General features: G+C 44.3%; 1 protein-coding gene across 6 annotated transcripts in view; it reads left to right on the forward strand.

The window, feature by feature from the left end:
- The window catches only part of LOC133146579 (MAM domain-containing glycosylphosphatidylinositol anchor protein 2-like), a 78283-nt gene that overhangs the window by 47119 nt on the left and 17630 nt on the right, over window positions 1-13534 (forward strand). For 5 of the 6 annotated variants that reach the window (XR_009711386.1, XM_061270447.1, XM_061270446.1 and 2 more), the window contains 2 exons: window positions 7338-7658; window positions 10778-11050. Coding sequence is in view for 5 of the 6 variants with exons in the window: in XM_061270447.1 (XP_061126431.1) it covers window positions 7338-7658; window positions 10778-11050 (594 nt within the window). In the remaining variant the exon portion in view is untranslated. The remainder of the gene's footprint in view (window positions 1-7337; window positions 7659-10777; window positions 11051-13534) is intronic. The other variant, XM_061270445.1, reaches the window with a different exon arrangement.

Below are 13534 nucleotides of genomic sequence, written 5' to 3' on the forward strand. Positions count from 1 at the left end.
ATCGTAGAGCATTATATCGATTAATCGATGTGTATCGATGAATCGTTACACCCCTAATATTTAGTCAGTAACCTCATGCTACAAAACTTTGTAGAGTTAGCTTTCCCATTTGTATGACATGGAAGACATCTGTTTGAGTTTTTCCCCTTCATATTTGCAGCAAATACTGAAAAGAAAACATTAATTCAGTTTGAGTGTCTGCTGCAGAAATGGAGAAAAGCGCTAAAAAGTATTTGTGGTCTTGAAGCTACATGGAAAAATTATAGTGTCATCATATTGTTTGAAAGTCAAGCCTCAAATAATAAAAATCAGGCCTTTGCAGTGCTAATAAGGATCGTTCCGCCTTGACAAAATTCTGCTTTTTGCATTCATGTAGCATTGCCGTATGCATTTATTTTTTTATTTTTTTTTCACTGAACAAACACAATGCCACTTCTCGGGCGCACCTCACCGCCGACATGAAAGCGGCACGTCGACCTTGGCAGTATAATTATTCTTAGATAATCCTTTGATAATCCCTGCGCTCCAAAACAGCGAGATCAATTGTACCTGCCAAGAAGAAGAAGAAGTTTGCTCATTATCTTTTAAGTAGTGCAGTCTGCGGGCTGCAAATAACGACTGAGTGTTGTTGTCAAGCAGAATGAAAAGCTTATTTTGTGCGAAGGTTTTCCACCGGGATGCGTACCATTCCAAAGGAACCGACTCCACCTACAGTACTTGTTTAGTCTCTTTTTTTTTTTTTTTCGCGGGGTGCTTCCTGAACCTTTTGATGGCATCAAGGTTATTATAGTTAGTGAAAATTAATAACAAACTGCAAACAAATGTTCATTTAGAAAATAAAATAAATATGAGAATGCTTTGAAAAAAAACTAATTGGATCTACATTTTTTAATTTATAAAACTAACTAGTTTTAAAGCATAAATGTCCTTTGGGTTTATCTTTGTTGATTAACATACGTAAACTTTCCGGGTTCATTTGAAATGTATTGATTTTATTATTACTGCGCAAAAGAAGGAAGTTCAGTTAATCTTATCACATGATGTATAATGTGACCTTACACTCATCATGCAAAATTTGAAAAATAGGAACTAATTCTAAAACTAATACAGACAAAAAAAAAACACTCCAACATCAAGTATGGAATTCAAAATGTAAAAGTCAAAATAAAATAAATGCCATTTTCCTGCTGACTGCCTGGAAGGTGCCACATTTTGTGCACCCAAAACGCCTTTTCTCTCGCAGTGAGAAAGCCCAAAACGCAATTAGGCTTCTTAATAAAAGCAATTAAGGAAGATTACGCTGCAGGTCTGACTGGGATTTGGGAGAGGGGGGGGGTTGTTTTGCAGCTCTGGTTTACACAGTCCAAAAGCTGGAAATGTTTCTTATCAAGTTTTTTGATGCGCGTGGATTGCTTTCATGACTTTCTTGCGCTAATATTTGCAAGTGTGACACACTCATTAAAAGCGCTCTTCCCCCTCTCCGACCGCCAGCTAATGCTTATTTATAAGCAGGAACGAGGACATGGACCTCCCTGCTGGATGCTGTCAGGATTAGAGGGACATCTGAAAAGGATTTACAAGTTCCACTGTTGAAAAAAAAAGATCCCGTAAAGTTTTCACTGGAAGCAGCTAATTAATCCTCTCATTAGCTCTCGTGTATGGATTATTGTTCAATTACTCTCCATTTTGTGAAATATTGTTTGTCTCTGAGCAGGACACAGCTCGGGGATAAAACCCTTTTAATGGCGTGTCAAGTTGTTAACGGCGGATTCTTGACACATTAACACGCAATCAGAACTCCAGATTCCGACAGGGTTGGAAAACCATATTTCATAACAGTCTCGACAGGAAAAATGCTGCAATGGTGATTAGCCGAGTCTGTTCATTCAAATTAGCATAGTAGATATGTAGCCGTCGCAAGTCTGACGGATGATCGCAAAGTACGTAAGAGGACTCTAAAGTCACCTCTGCCGAAAAAATCGCCCCATTAGCATCCTACATGCACCTTAACGCTCTGGCATCATCCACTCTGGCTGTAAATCATGAGAGTAGCTAAAGGTTAGCATTCCAGCTAACCCATATTTGGCGGCAGGAGACGGGGCTCAAACTGTATCTTATGACATTATTAGAGATGGCGTCACAGTACCATATTGGCCCGAATATAAGACGGTGGTTTTTGCATTGAAATAAGACAGATAAGTGGGGATAGTCTTACATTCGGGGTCTATACATTATACCCATTCACAATGCTAGATGGCGCCAGATATCGTTAAAGCAAATGCTGAACTTAACTCCCCAGGCCAAAGCAAACCCGTCACGAAGAATAAAAATAAAAATAGTGGTACCACATATTAAAATGACAGTTTTTGCATGATTTGAATGAGGCAAAATACCATGCTTTTTCTCTCAAATATATTGTTATAGTCATTTGTTTCAGATGTACTGTAATTATTTTCTGTATAAAAATTAAATTTGGTGTTCAAAAAGTATTTTTTCAAACTTGAATCTTGAAAAAGAGGGTGTCATTTTATAATCAGGGTTGTCTTATATTCGGGCCTATACGGTAATTAAAGACAATTAGCATTTTTGATAAACCATACTTGCCGACATACCTGAGTGAACTCTGAACTGCGGTCACTCCACAATATTAGCTACAGTAGTCAGTTTTTTATTTAGCAATTCAGATTTGATGCCCATCACACCACATCACCTGCATGATAGCAGGAAATTAATACCAATCAAAAGCGGAAGAGTGCTTTTGCAATCATCCCTGCTCCAATTTTCATTGCCTTCCATTCCTGTTATTGTTTGTGGACAAGATTGGCACCTGGTGATGTCTTTGCTGCTGTTGTCTCATCAGCTAAAAATAACCTTTCCTGCGGTTTCATGTGGGTAAAGTATGGCATGCGGGCTAAATCTTTTCTTTAGTCCGGCCCGCCAAATAGTTATATCAAAGGTGCTGCAGCTGTTTTACTCAAGAAATAATATTAGTTTTTTTAATTTATTCAATTCATTAAATACTTGGTAAATGTGCTGGGAATATAAAATTAATGTGGCTGTTGAAACTTGCATATACCGTATTTTCCAGACTATAAAGCAAGGGATTACTGTAATTTGAATTTCAAGTGGCGTCAGCAGCGCGGCGCGGCGGTTGTTTACATAAAAGACAAAGATTCGATCACGGGATGACGAAGATGACGAAGGGCCCCACGTACTACCGGCATCATTAGCGGTTTTGTTTGTAAGTGACACGTAAGACGAAGAGTTTGAAGGATTTAATGATTTGGAGTGACATGGAAGGTTTGAAAAACTATTATGTCTTTTACGCACGCCCGGTCCTACTCTACGGAGCTCTCTTTCACCTTCGTGAATGGAAGTCAGGGGCCAGCGCTTGTCCGGGTGGCTGTCCGGGTACGGTGGATGAGGCTCGGCCATGGCTTTTACGCACGCCAATTCCTACTCTACGGAGCTCTCTTTCACCTCCGTGGATAGAAGTCGGGGGCTGGTGCTTGGACGAGTGGCTGTCAGGGGATGGTGGATGGGGCTCGGACATGGCTTTTACGCACGCCCGGTCCTATTTTATGGAGCTCTCTTCCACCTCCGTGGCTAGAAGAGCCACCTCTGGGGATGGAAGTCCACGCTGCCACACGCCTGGAAGTCCACGCCAGTGCTTGAGGCCGTGTGGCGGTGAACTATTTATGTTATAGTTATTTGATATATTTTATTTCGTGTAGCAACTTGTATATGTTTTTATCGTTATAGTTCAGTAGTTGTTGGCTCGTTGAACTCTTGTTTTGTTAAATAAAGAGACCAAACCCACGTCTTTCCTTGTACTTTGTTAACGCTACAATATAGTTATATACTTGATCTGTGGAATAACGACGAGGCTGACGTCAGGGCGCACGCACGGCGTTGTTGACAAAGAACGAGGAATTTGATCAATGGATTTAATGATTTGGAGTGACACAGATGGTTTGATAATATTATTGCTTATATAATAGTTATGTGATATATCATTTATATATCGTTATATGGGCCTGTGGAATATTTTGAAGTGCAAGCGCCGTCAGCGGCGCGCACCCATTGTTGACATAAAGGACGATCGATGGATTTAATGAATTGGAGTGACACAGATAGTTTTATAAACGTGTTATTTATGTAATAGTTATTTGAATAACGTTCTCAGCTCTTCGTTTGTGTTTATGTCACGTTAGCATACCGTATCGTTTAGCCTGTCGATGCTCGTTCATGTCTGTTCTTGGTGTTGGATTTTGTCAAATAAATGTCCCCCAAAATGCAATTTATATTCCGGAGCGACTTATATACGGTTTTTTTTTCACGTTATTGTGCAATTTATGGCTAATGCGACCTATATTCCGGAGCGACTTTTAGCCCGAAAAATACGATAGTAGTTGCAACTTTGAGGCCACACAAACTCCCGTGGTTTCGTTGAAGATGCCGAGCATCCTGTGCCCCCACACACGCACACACGCACACTGTCCCAGGAAATCTTACCATGTGACGTGATGCCTTATGTCGAACACACGTGTGACAACCAGACAGCGTTGTTCCTCACCGAGAGAGTCGTTTTTGCGCCGCAACCACCTGCAATTGTACGTCGCAAAGGCGGAGGCGGCTGTACCCAGGCTCTTCTGGGAAATCACCCGCCTCTCCTGCTGGGGGAAAGCTGACAGGAAAACATGAATAAGAAACGGGCTTCCTTCCCTCGTTAACCGCTGTCGATAGCCCCTCAGCAATGCGGCTCGCCTTCCAGATAACACGCGGAAAAAGAAACAAAGGAAGTCAGACGTTGCATTCAAGCTTGACGCCTGCATTCTTATAACTGTCCCGTTATTAATTTACAGGAATAAATGTATTAACTAGTTAGCCCTCAAAACGCGCCGTTGTAGTAGAAGTTAAGTGTAATTCTCTATAGGAATTAGAAGGCAACGACTTGGCTGCTTAGATGGGCTGCTGTAAGATGTGAAATAAACAAAAGCTGTGACATCTGTACGTCTGTATCGCTGTCACTTTGGTACCTTGTGAACAGCGAGCTGACAATGTTGCTTGTCTCTCAACAATAAAGGCGGCAGCTAGCTTGCCGCCTCATCGGGCTGATGTTGCACATAAAATAAACAGAAGTCACCGCCTTGATACATGCGTGTAACTACAACAATAATGGTACCTTGTGAGCACGATAATGTTGGGCTTCTTCTCAAGAAGCAACGACACTGCCGCCTCTAGTAGTGCATGCTGGAAACATGTGAAATGAACCTGTATGCCTTCTCATCACATGCGGTGTGCCGAGCATAGAGCTGGAGCGCACTGTTGCCATGGAGACAAGGAGCGATGTCACAGACCAAATAAATGGAGCGACAGGATGACGGGATACGTGTCGAGCTCAAAATGGCTCTGATCACTTTGTGCAGACACGTTGTGTGTTGCATATTGTTTGCAGGCTACATAATGCAGACTCGAAGGAAACGGGCTGCCTGAGTTTGCCATAATTTGCCGGCTAATCTGTGCGGAGAGGCCTGGTGTAATGATGGCCACCTGTCTGGTCTCTTGCCACTAATAGCTACAACGGGTGCAGGAGTCTAACTGTTCACCCATTGGCTGCTGGGAAAAGCGTTCTAACCGTTAGAACACTTAAACGTGTTTCAGATTAGAATGGCTTTGCCAGCTGCAGGGCTTCATCTATAGAGGTAGCCGTTCTGTATTTGTCTGGATGGAGGGATAGATGGATAGATTTTCCAGCTGCTGACATTACTGAGAGTTTTAGTGCATCACTCCATTGTTTTCCCAACATGCTTGGCTCAGGTCCAATGTTGACGGAGCGAGTGTCAGCACACCGACCAACACCACAAAGGCAGCTAGCCAGATTTTTGTCATTCTGTGCTTGGACCCCACAGATCGCTCAGCTTTCCAGAGCAGTCCGCAGGTGGCCGGACGCCACGTGCCAAATGAATGCTAGTACTAATCCGCCTCGCTGCGGGGTATTGGCGTATGACTTTTTCTTTTTTCACTTGTCGCCGCGGCGCTCGCACCAAAGTGTCGACGCAAAGTGGCTGAAATGAGTTCCCTCCGGCGGCTGGATTTGAATTTTCAGATTTTTATTACCGACAGCGGCTCACTTATAATCATTGCTTGACCCCCTTGTTGCCGTGGCGACCGCTCACATACAGCATATTTGCCTTTACCCAGCGTCTTCAAAATGTCACCGGTATTCGTCATTCCCTCGCCAGTCACCCTCAGGCGCGTCGCTCAAAATGAAGATTGAAATTACCATCAGTGCTGCAGCGGCTGTTGGTGTTTTAATTGCAGGATTGGACAGCCGGCAGCACAGTGGACTAGTGATTAGCATGTCTGGCTCACCGTTTGTTTGGAAGCAAATGTGATGTACCTTGATTCTCTTGCCCAAAGTCAGCTCAGATAGGCTGAAGCTTAGCCCTGACCCTAATGAGGACAAAAATGGAGTAATGGATTGGGCATCTCTCCGAGATTACAACCACAGACAAGACTCGAGTTTACCCCCCCCCCACCCAAACGGATTGCTGTCCATTTCATCACATCGCAGCGTTCAACGCCAGCTCAACCGCCATCCAGCCACTCGCGCTCTTTGGGCAGTGATGGCAGCCATCCGAGAATCATCGGGAACGACGTGTGACACTGTTTCATCAACGTCGAGGACATTTTCACTCCTTCTCTGGCTGGCTAGCTGGCGGTAAGCTATTTTGGGAGGCACACTTGTAAAATAGGCTTGGAGTCTGCTTGATGGTTTGAAGTAGGGAAAAGCACACATCCACACATATGAACACATGTATCCATGCATGCACACACACAGCACTCCAGGAGCCAATGCTATTTGCCAGGTTTGCTAATTAAACAAATTAATTTGGCCAGGCATGTGTGATGAGGAAGCAGACCCAAATTCAACCTGCAGCCTTCCTTTTTAGACACACACACACATGCACGCACGTGAACATGTTGTGAATTATTATTCAACAGCAAGAGATGTTTCAGTTTATTACTTGCAAGAAAGGTCATTATGCAAGCGTGCTTTTGGTACTTCGATTTCTGTGGGTTTGTACATTGAGTGGTAACTTCTGCTTTGCTGTTTGTGTTGTTGAATGCTAACTTTGGGAATTTAAGTGAGCGTGGCTTTAGTTCTTCTAGCACTTTAGTGGTTTGTGGTTCTTATTGGTTTGCCAGCTCTTCATCGCATTGTTTTGATTTGCTTCCGTCCTCACTCGCTGCCTGCGAGTCACTAACCCCCTTCCCCTCATTCGACCGTCAACCTCTACCACGCCCGCTGACTTTCTAGAGCCCCATATCAGTCCCTCCTCTGTTTTTCTCTTTCTTAGTTCCCCCCAACTTGACAGTCCCCCGGGGCAAGTCCCCCCTGGTGGCCCGCGAGGGCGACACGGTGGAGCTGGAGTGCCTTGTTTCAGGGAAGCCCAAGCCCATCATCCTGTGGTCGCGGGCCGACAAGGAGGCGCCCATGCCGGACGGCAGCATGCAGATGGAAAGCTACGACGGGGCGCTGCGCATTGTCAACGTGACGCGGGAGATGACCGGATCGTACCGATGTCAGACCAGCCAGTACAACGGCTTCAATGTCAAACCCCGTGAGGCTGTGGTGGAGCTCATCGTCCAATGTGAGTGCGATATTCCTCTTTATATACACGACACTTTGTGAACGTACATATATAAAACGCACCAAATTTGCGTGATAGGGTATGCAAACCTTTCAAGAGGCAACAGCCAACAATTCGGAAACTTTGAATTTATTCCCCAACAGTTTTCATTTGCTATTCAAGTATGGAGATTTGGATTAAATATTTTCCGAAGATGAACGTCCAGGGATTCAAAGCAGCGGCTGGAAAAATAAAAATGAGAATGGGAGATGACGATAGGGAGTAAATGAAAGGTTAGCGTTAGCATTTATAATAGAATAATAAGTGTACACCATCAACACAGCGCCATTCTTTTTCTACCTAGTCACCTTGCGGTATTAATATTCATCGTCTGTGTAGATGCTTTTTTTTTTTAATCACACCATTGTGCCCGAAAATATTAAAGGTCAGCATCCAGCACAAAGTACAACAAAATAGACTTGGGCTCCTAAGAGTGATGGATAAAGTCATGAATTCCTCATCTAAAGTGTCAAATGAGTTTGCGCTACCCGAGCCCATCATGTAAAATGTTAAGCAGCCGAGTCGTAAGAAAAAATATGCGAAATTTAGCGCAGTGATTTGTAGAGCAGCGGGAAGCTGAGGAGAATTACAGCATGCGTAGCATTTGTCTGACGGCGCCGTAATTAGAACGAAGGAAACGGCTAAATAAAAACTCGGAGCCCGTAAGCTTTTTGCACAACACTTCCTGGGATTTTATGATGTTGTTTTCTCTCAGCGTTATTGCCGTCACGCGGCTAAAGAGCACTCACAAATGAAAATACGACTAAGGTAATGTCAACGAGTACACAAAAACAAAGTGTGTCTAAAATGTAACCATATCAATGAGTCTGAAGTAAAAAAGATGCTCATTCATGGAAGCTTCACACGCTTCAAAATGATTACTTTGCATTGAAATAAAGTGCAGTGCTTCTTGATGCAAGCACGCCGCTTTGATCTGCTGACCTTCTTCCAAGCGCCGCACCTAATCAACGGCGTCATTAATCAATCATCCCGCCATCTGCAGCCCAGGCAGCCTTAATGGCCGCCATCAAAGCCAGAGCCGGAGTTGACGCGCGGCTCACTTTGAGCGTGAAACCAAGACGAGGAAATTTGCTTTATCTCATCAATCCAGCCTCGCTTCTGTACTCCCCTCTCCATATACTGAGCCTCACTTCTTCATTTTCTTCTGCGCATGCCAATTCTTTCCTTCGCCTCGGTTTTCCAAGCGCAAGTTAATCAAGACGCCGAGGTACAGTCCCTAAAAGAGCATTCGCAACGCTAGCTAGTCAACAGCTTTGATATGTAAAAAATAAAAATATATATTTTTAAAGCTGCTTCCATCTTATGTGGAGGACAAGCGACTTTAAGAAGAAAAAAAAGGGGAGAGGGAGAGGGAAAAAGATGTTCGCCGTTAGCTAATAGAATTGCAAAAATCCCGAGCTGTGACGCCCCTAATGTTCTTAGGCAAACCGGCTTGGCACGGTCCACGGGAAGAAGAGGAGAAAGCCTGAGCTATCGAGTGTTCTCCTGTCCTAAATACCGGCGCTCCACTTCCCAGCCTTGCCCAGATGCACGAGAATTCTCTTTATCCCGGCCTTCCATCTGTTTCCTGTCGCAGCGGGAGTGAGCGGCCTCGCCGTCTGTGGCAAAAAAGTCTTCCTAACAATAAACAAACACTACCTGAGCGTTAACTTAGGAATAAAACCATATTTGGGGTCTTAAAAAAGCACGTTTGCTTCACAGTGTTGGAGACGATCGACTGACGTGATGTCAGAGCATAACGTAATTAACTGCGCAGTTTGCGTTGCCTTTATAATTACCCAGCTACAGTCCGGCCAAACCCACTCTAATTGATTCCTATGGGAGCGATTAGCCTTTAGCATATTAGCATCGGACTAACACCGCACTTGCCTATTAAGACGATTATCTCCGCTTAGGAAAAGTCCTCATACGACCAAGCTCAACGAGTCAGCTTAGACTCATCCCCATTCTGTTCAACACCGTTCACAGCGATGGAATTCAAATTTTGAATCGCAGAAAAACTCGTGGCTGATGGTCGGTCGCTCATGAAAACTCGTTGCCGAACCCGGCCCGCTGTGTAGTCGGGTTTGGCCGTGTCACTTGGTGTGCAGCAGGCCACGGAAGCACCGTGCCGACTTGGCTTTTGATACACTCACCTGAGAGGCAAATGAGAGCCATTCCCTCCTCAAGTTAATGTGGAATCACTTGAGTGGATATCAGACATATACCTCCTTCTAGTAGATGAATACAAACTGGGAGAGGAGGGGTATAGCATGTGTTACGTGAGTTCCCAATATCAAATATGTTCTTGAATCCCCTGGAGGCGACGTCCAACCATGATTAGCATTCCACTCGACCCGCAGAGGGCATCTTAAGCAACGATTAGCATTCTAGTTGAACTGATAGAAGCGGGGGCTCAAAATGATAAGAGCCCTTTTGTGTAGTCTGTCGCGTTTACGTAAGAAGAGCAGCCTCGGACCTTGTCGTCATCGCGTGGCCTTCTGTGGCGAAGCAAAACGCACTTAGCGCAATTTGCTACGGTGTCACTCAGCTTTGGAGCTATGACTCACCACCAAAACCTCCAGAACAATGACGACGATGATGATTGTGTTGGGTTGTATACCACTGACAAATGTTTGGCTCCGCCCCTGACATTACATTTACACTATAATGTTTTAATATAAAATGTATTCAGGGAGATTTGCTTTAAATACGAATTAAAATGTCGTTAATATACACGTCCAGTGAGGAATGCACGGTAATTACATGGTAATACTAATAAAGGTCATTCCTCACAATTTCAATCAGGTAATCAGCCATGTGTGCCATCTTATTTTGAACCTGACATCCCAGCGACGGGAAATATGCAAATTGCAGGCAATTACGAGGCGGCGGAAACTTCCGTTTTTTCCAAGCCCGATCGTAACTTTTGTCATGAGACAGGAAATAATTTAGAAGCCTGTGAATGAAGCTTATGCATGTAATTAATGTAATGACATTTTCAGTTCATAGTATTAAAACATCTGCTTTTGGTTTGTGGAGATGACTTGCGGTTACACGGCGATCTTTTTCTCCAACAGATCCCCCAACGGTGGAGCCGGTCCACACGGAGCTGCGGCAGGGCCTGGGCCGGCCCGTGGTCATGACGTGCCGGGTGTTGCGGGCGCACCCATCGCGTGTGTTGCGCTTCGAGTGGCTGCTCTCCAACCGGCTTCTGCACGCCGGCCCCTTCGACACGCAGCGGGACGACACGGAGTACACCATCCGCAACCTGAACCGCGACGGCTGGGGCGAGTACACCTGCAAAGTCATCAACGAGGCCGGCGCCGGGAAGTGCACCTTCCACGTCACAGGTGAGCTGTCCGCTTCTGCCATTTACCAAGGTGAGACAACAAATTCCACAAAAGCAAATCAATTCGAGAGTTTGTGTTAAATCTGTCAACGACATTTTGCGGGTGTATACATCCATCTCGTCAACACGCTCCCCGTCTGTGCTTGTAATTATCGCGGCGGCTGCAAATTTTTTATAGACAGCCCAAATTGTCTAGTCTCGCACAAAACGCTCATCCACCGCCACCGTCTGGCCCGAAGATTGACAATTCAATTAAAAGCGGCGCCAAGGAAAGGGAAAGGAAAAGTCCATCCGAATAGGAGGTGTCGCTCACGTCGCGGCGACCGCTGTCTGTTGCACATCTTCTTTTTTTTTTTTTAGTTGCTTGGAGAACTGTAAATGTCCATCTTCTTGGCTACAGTTGACGCCATCAAATTGATTTAGAGAAGGCTTTCCATCACGCAAGTCTTCTATTAGTGTCATGAATGAAACCGTGGACACGTTCAATACTATTCTCCAGAATATGGATATCTCCTTGATTTAAAATTTTAGTCACTACGAGAGACACAAAATGGTGGAAAAATATCGACTTTTACACGCCGTATGAAAAGACTTGCGTCTACCTCTGGAGGAGTTAATTTACCGGGTCGGTCTGGTGCTTCCAATGACTTTCTTCCATACCCGTTTAGCGGCGTTTCTAATTGCGAAGCCTGCCCTTCGCGTGTGACAGAAACGTCGGTGAGGCAGGTACATCCGAGGCGTCCCGTCCCCCGCAGCCAATTGTGTTTTCCGCCTTCTGTCGCTCACCCTCCTTCGCTTTCATCCCGCATCCCTCCCTCGCTCTCCCGCCCAGCGTTCCACATTCCCACCATCTGGACTCGCCGCTTGCCAAAGGTAGGGAAGGGCCAACGGGAAGGCACTCTCAGTCGGAAGGGAAATAAAAAATCCAGCTCAGAGTGTCCCCCGATGTCATCCGTGAAATGTGCCGTGACACGTTCCCTTAACTCTTTTTCCTTGGAAGATTTATATCGCAGATGTGGCAGTGTGGGATCAAAATTGTTCTTGTGGCTGACATACGAGCGTGAGATGAGGAGGCTTCATGAAATATTTGTCTCGCCTTTTAAAAAAAAATAGTGATTATATTTATGCGTATTGTTTTGGATATTTTTTGTCCAATATTGCACCCTTATAACAAAACAGACATTTTTCGTCTAATGGTATTTTCTTATTAAATTTTCATTTTCCAATTGTGCTGCTTTACTCACATAATTTTGAACTAGTATTTTCTCATAAACATTCCGACTTTATAAATGTCAAACTTCATTTCATACATTCCAGCTTCTTGTGATCGAAATCGTTTCGGCGCATCGCTTCTGCATCCACTGAGCAACATTTACTTCTTTTTTTATTGCCGACTGAACAAATACAAGGAATTAGAAGGAAAAAAAAGCCGGAGGATAACGCTCGGGTTTTGTTCTCCAGTGCGTTTTACGAGTCACCTCGTGAAATTAATCCTTCATAATAATGCGCTTGTATGCTCGCGGGTTTTTATTGTTGTCATTAAGGGAAAAAAAGTGATTCTGGATTCGTCTTTAAAAAACAGCCGTATCGTCTTTTAAGTCAAACTCACAGGTACTTTGTTTTAATTCCATCTGTTTTGACGGCAAAACCTGATCTCCACATCAAAGGTGGAATATGTCTCTTCACATCGAAGCTTCTGACATACAAGTCATCGTTTTTGTCGTTTCGCCGCAATTCTTCATGTATCTTAGATGCACGATGTCGGTTGGAAGTTACTCGGCATTATCATATACCCCCATTCTGTCAGTTTTTTTTTTTTTTTTGCTTCTTCAAAAAGCAGTAAAACTCTTAGCGGAACTCCAGAGACGCTTCTCAGTACCCCCCTCCCCCCTTATGAATTCGAGTTGCTTTTAAAGATGCAATAGGGAACAGCAGCTTTAATATGTGCCTTAAAATAGCAGACGCAAAAAGATTTTGTCTTTTGCTTCCGCCGAGGCTTCTCATCTATAGTTGCAGAGAAACTGCTAACTGATGTTCTATCAACCCCTTCACTTTTTGTGACGTCACAGACTTATACTAATATCGCCGGGTTTTGAAATTAGAGGATGCGAGTTTTCCAATGCGGCTGCTATTTCATTGACGATATTAAGAACTCGCGCAGTCATTACTTTCCTTCTGTTATCTTTCAGTGAAGTTTTTACAGGAGGAGAAGCCCGAGAGCAGGTTGGCTTTTACACCAGTCTAGCGGGCAACCATCTGTAGCCGCATTAAATCAATACGCATGATCAACAATTTGGAAGCATCCTCACTTTGGGTTTACTTGAGGTGTCAGGGAAGAGTTGAGGAGAAGTGATTCAGCTTGACTCAAATTGGATTCCGTTGAGCAATTAGTGCGGCAACTTTTCTTTTCGATGCTGGCAAGTGGCACAAACCACCAAAAAAACCCACTAATCACAGCACCTCTAGGTAGACAAGGGGAGGTTCA

This window comes from Syngnathus typhle, linkage group LG22, assembly GCF_033458585.1.
Source record: "Syngnathus typhle isolate RoL2023-S1 ecotype Sweden linkage group LG22, RoL_Styp_1.0, whole genome shotgun sequence".
Classification (NCBI taxonomy): domain Eukaryota; kingdom Metazoa; phylum Chordata; class Actinopteri; order Syngnathiformes; family Syngnathidae; genus Syngnathus; species Syngnathus typhle.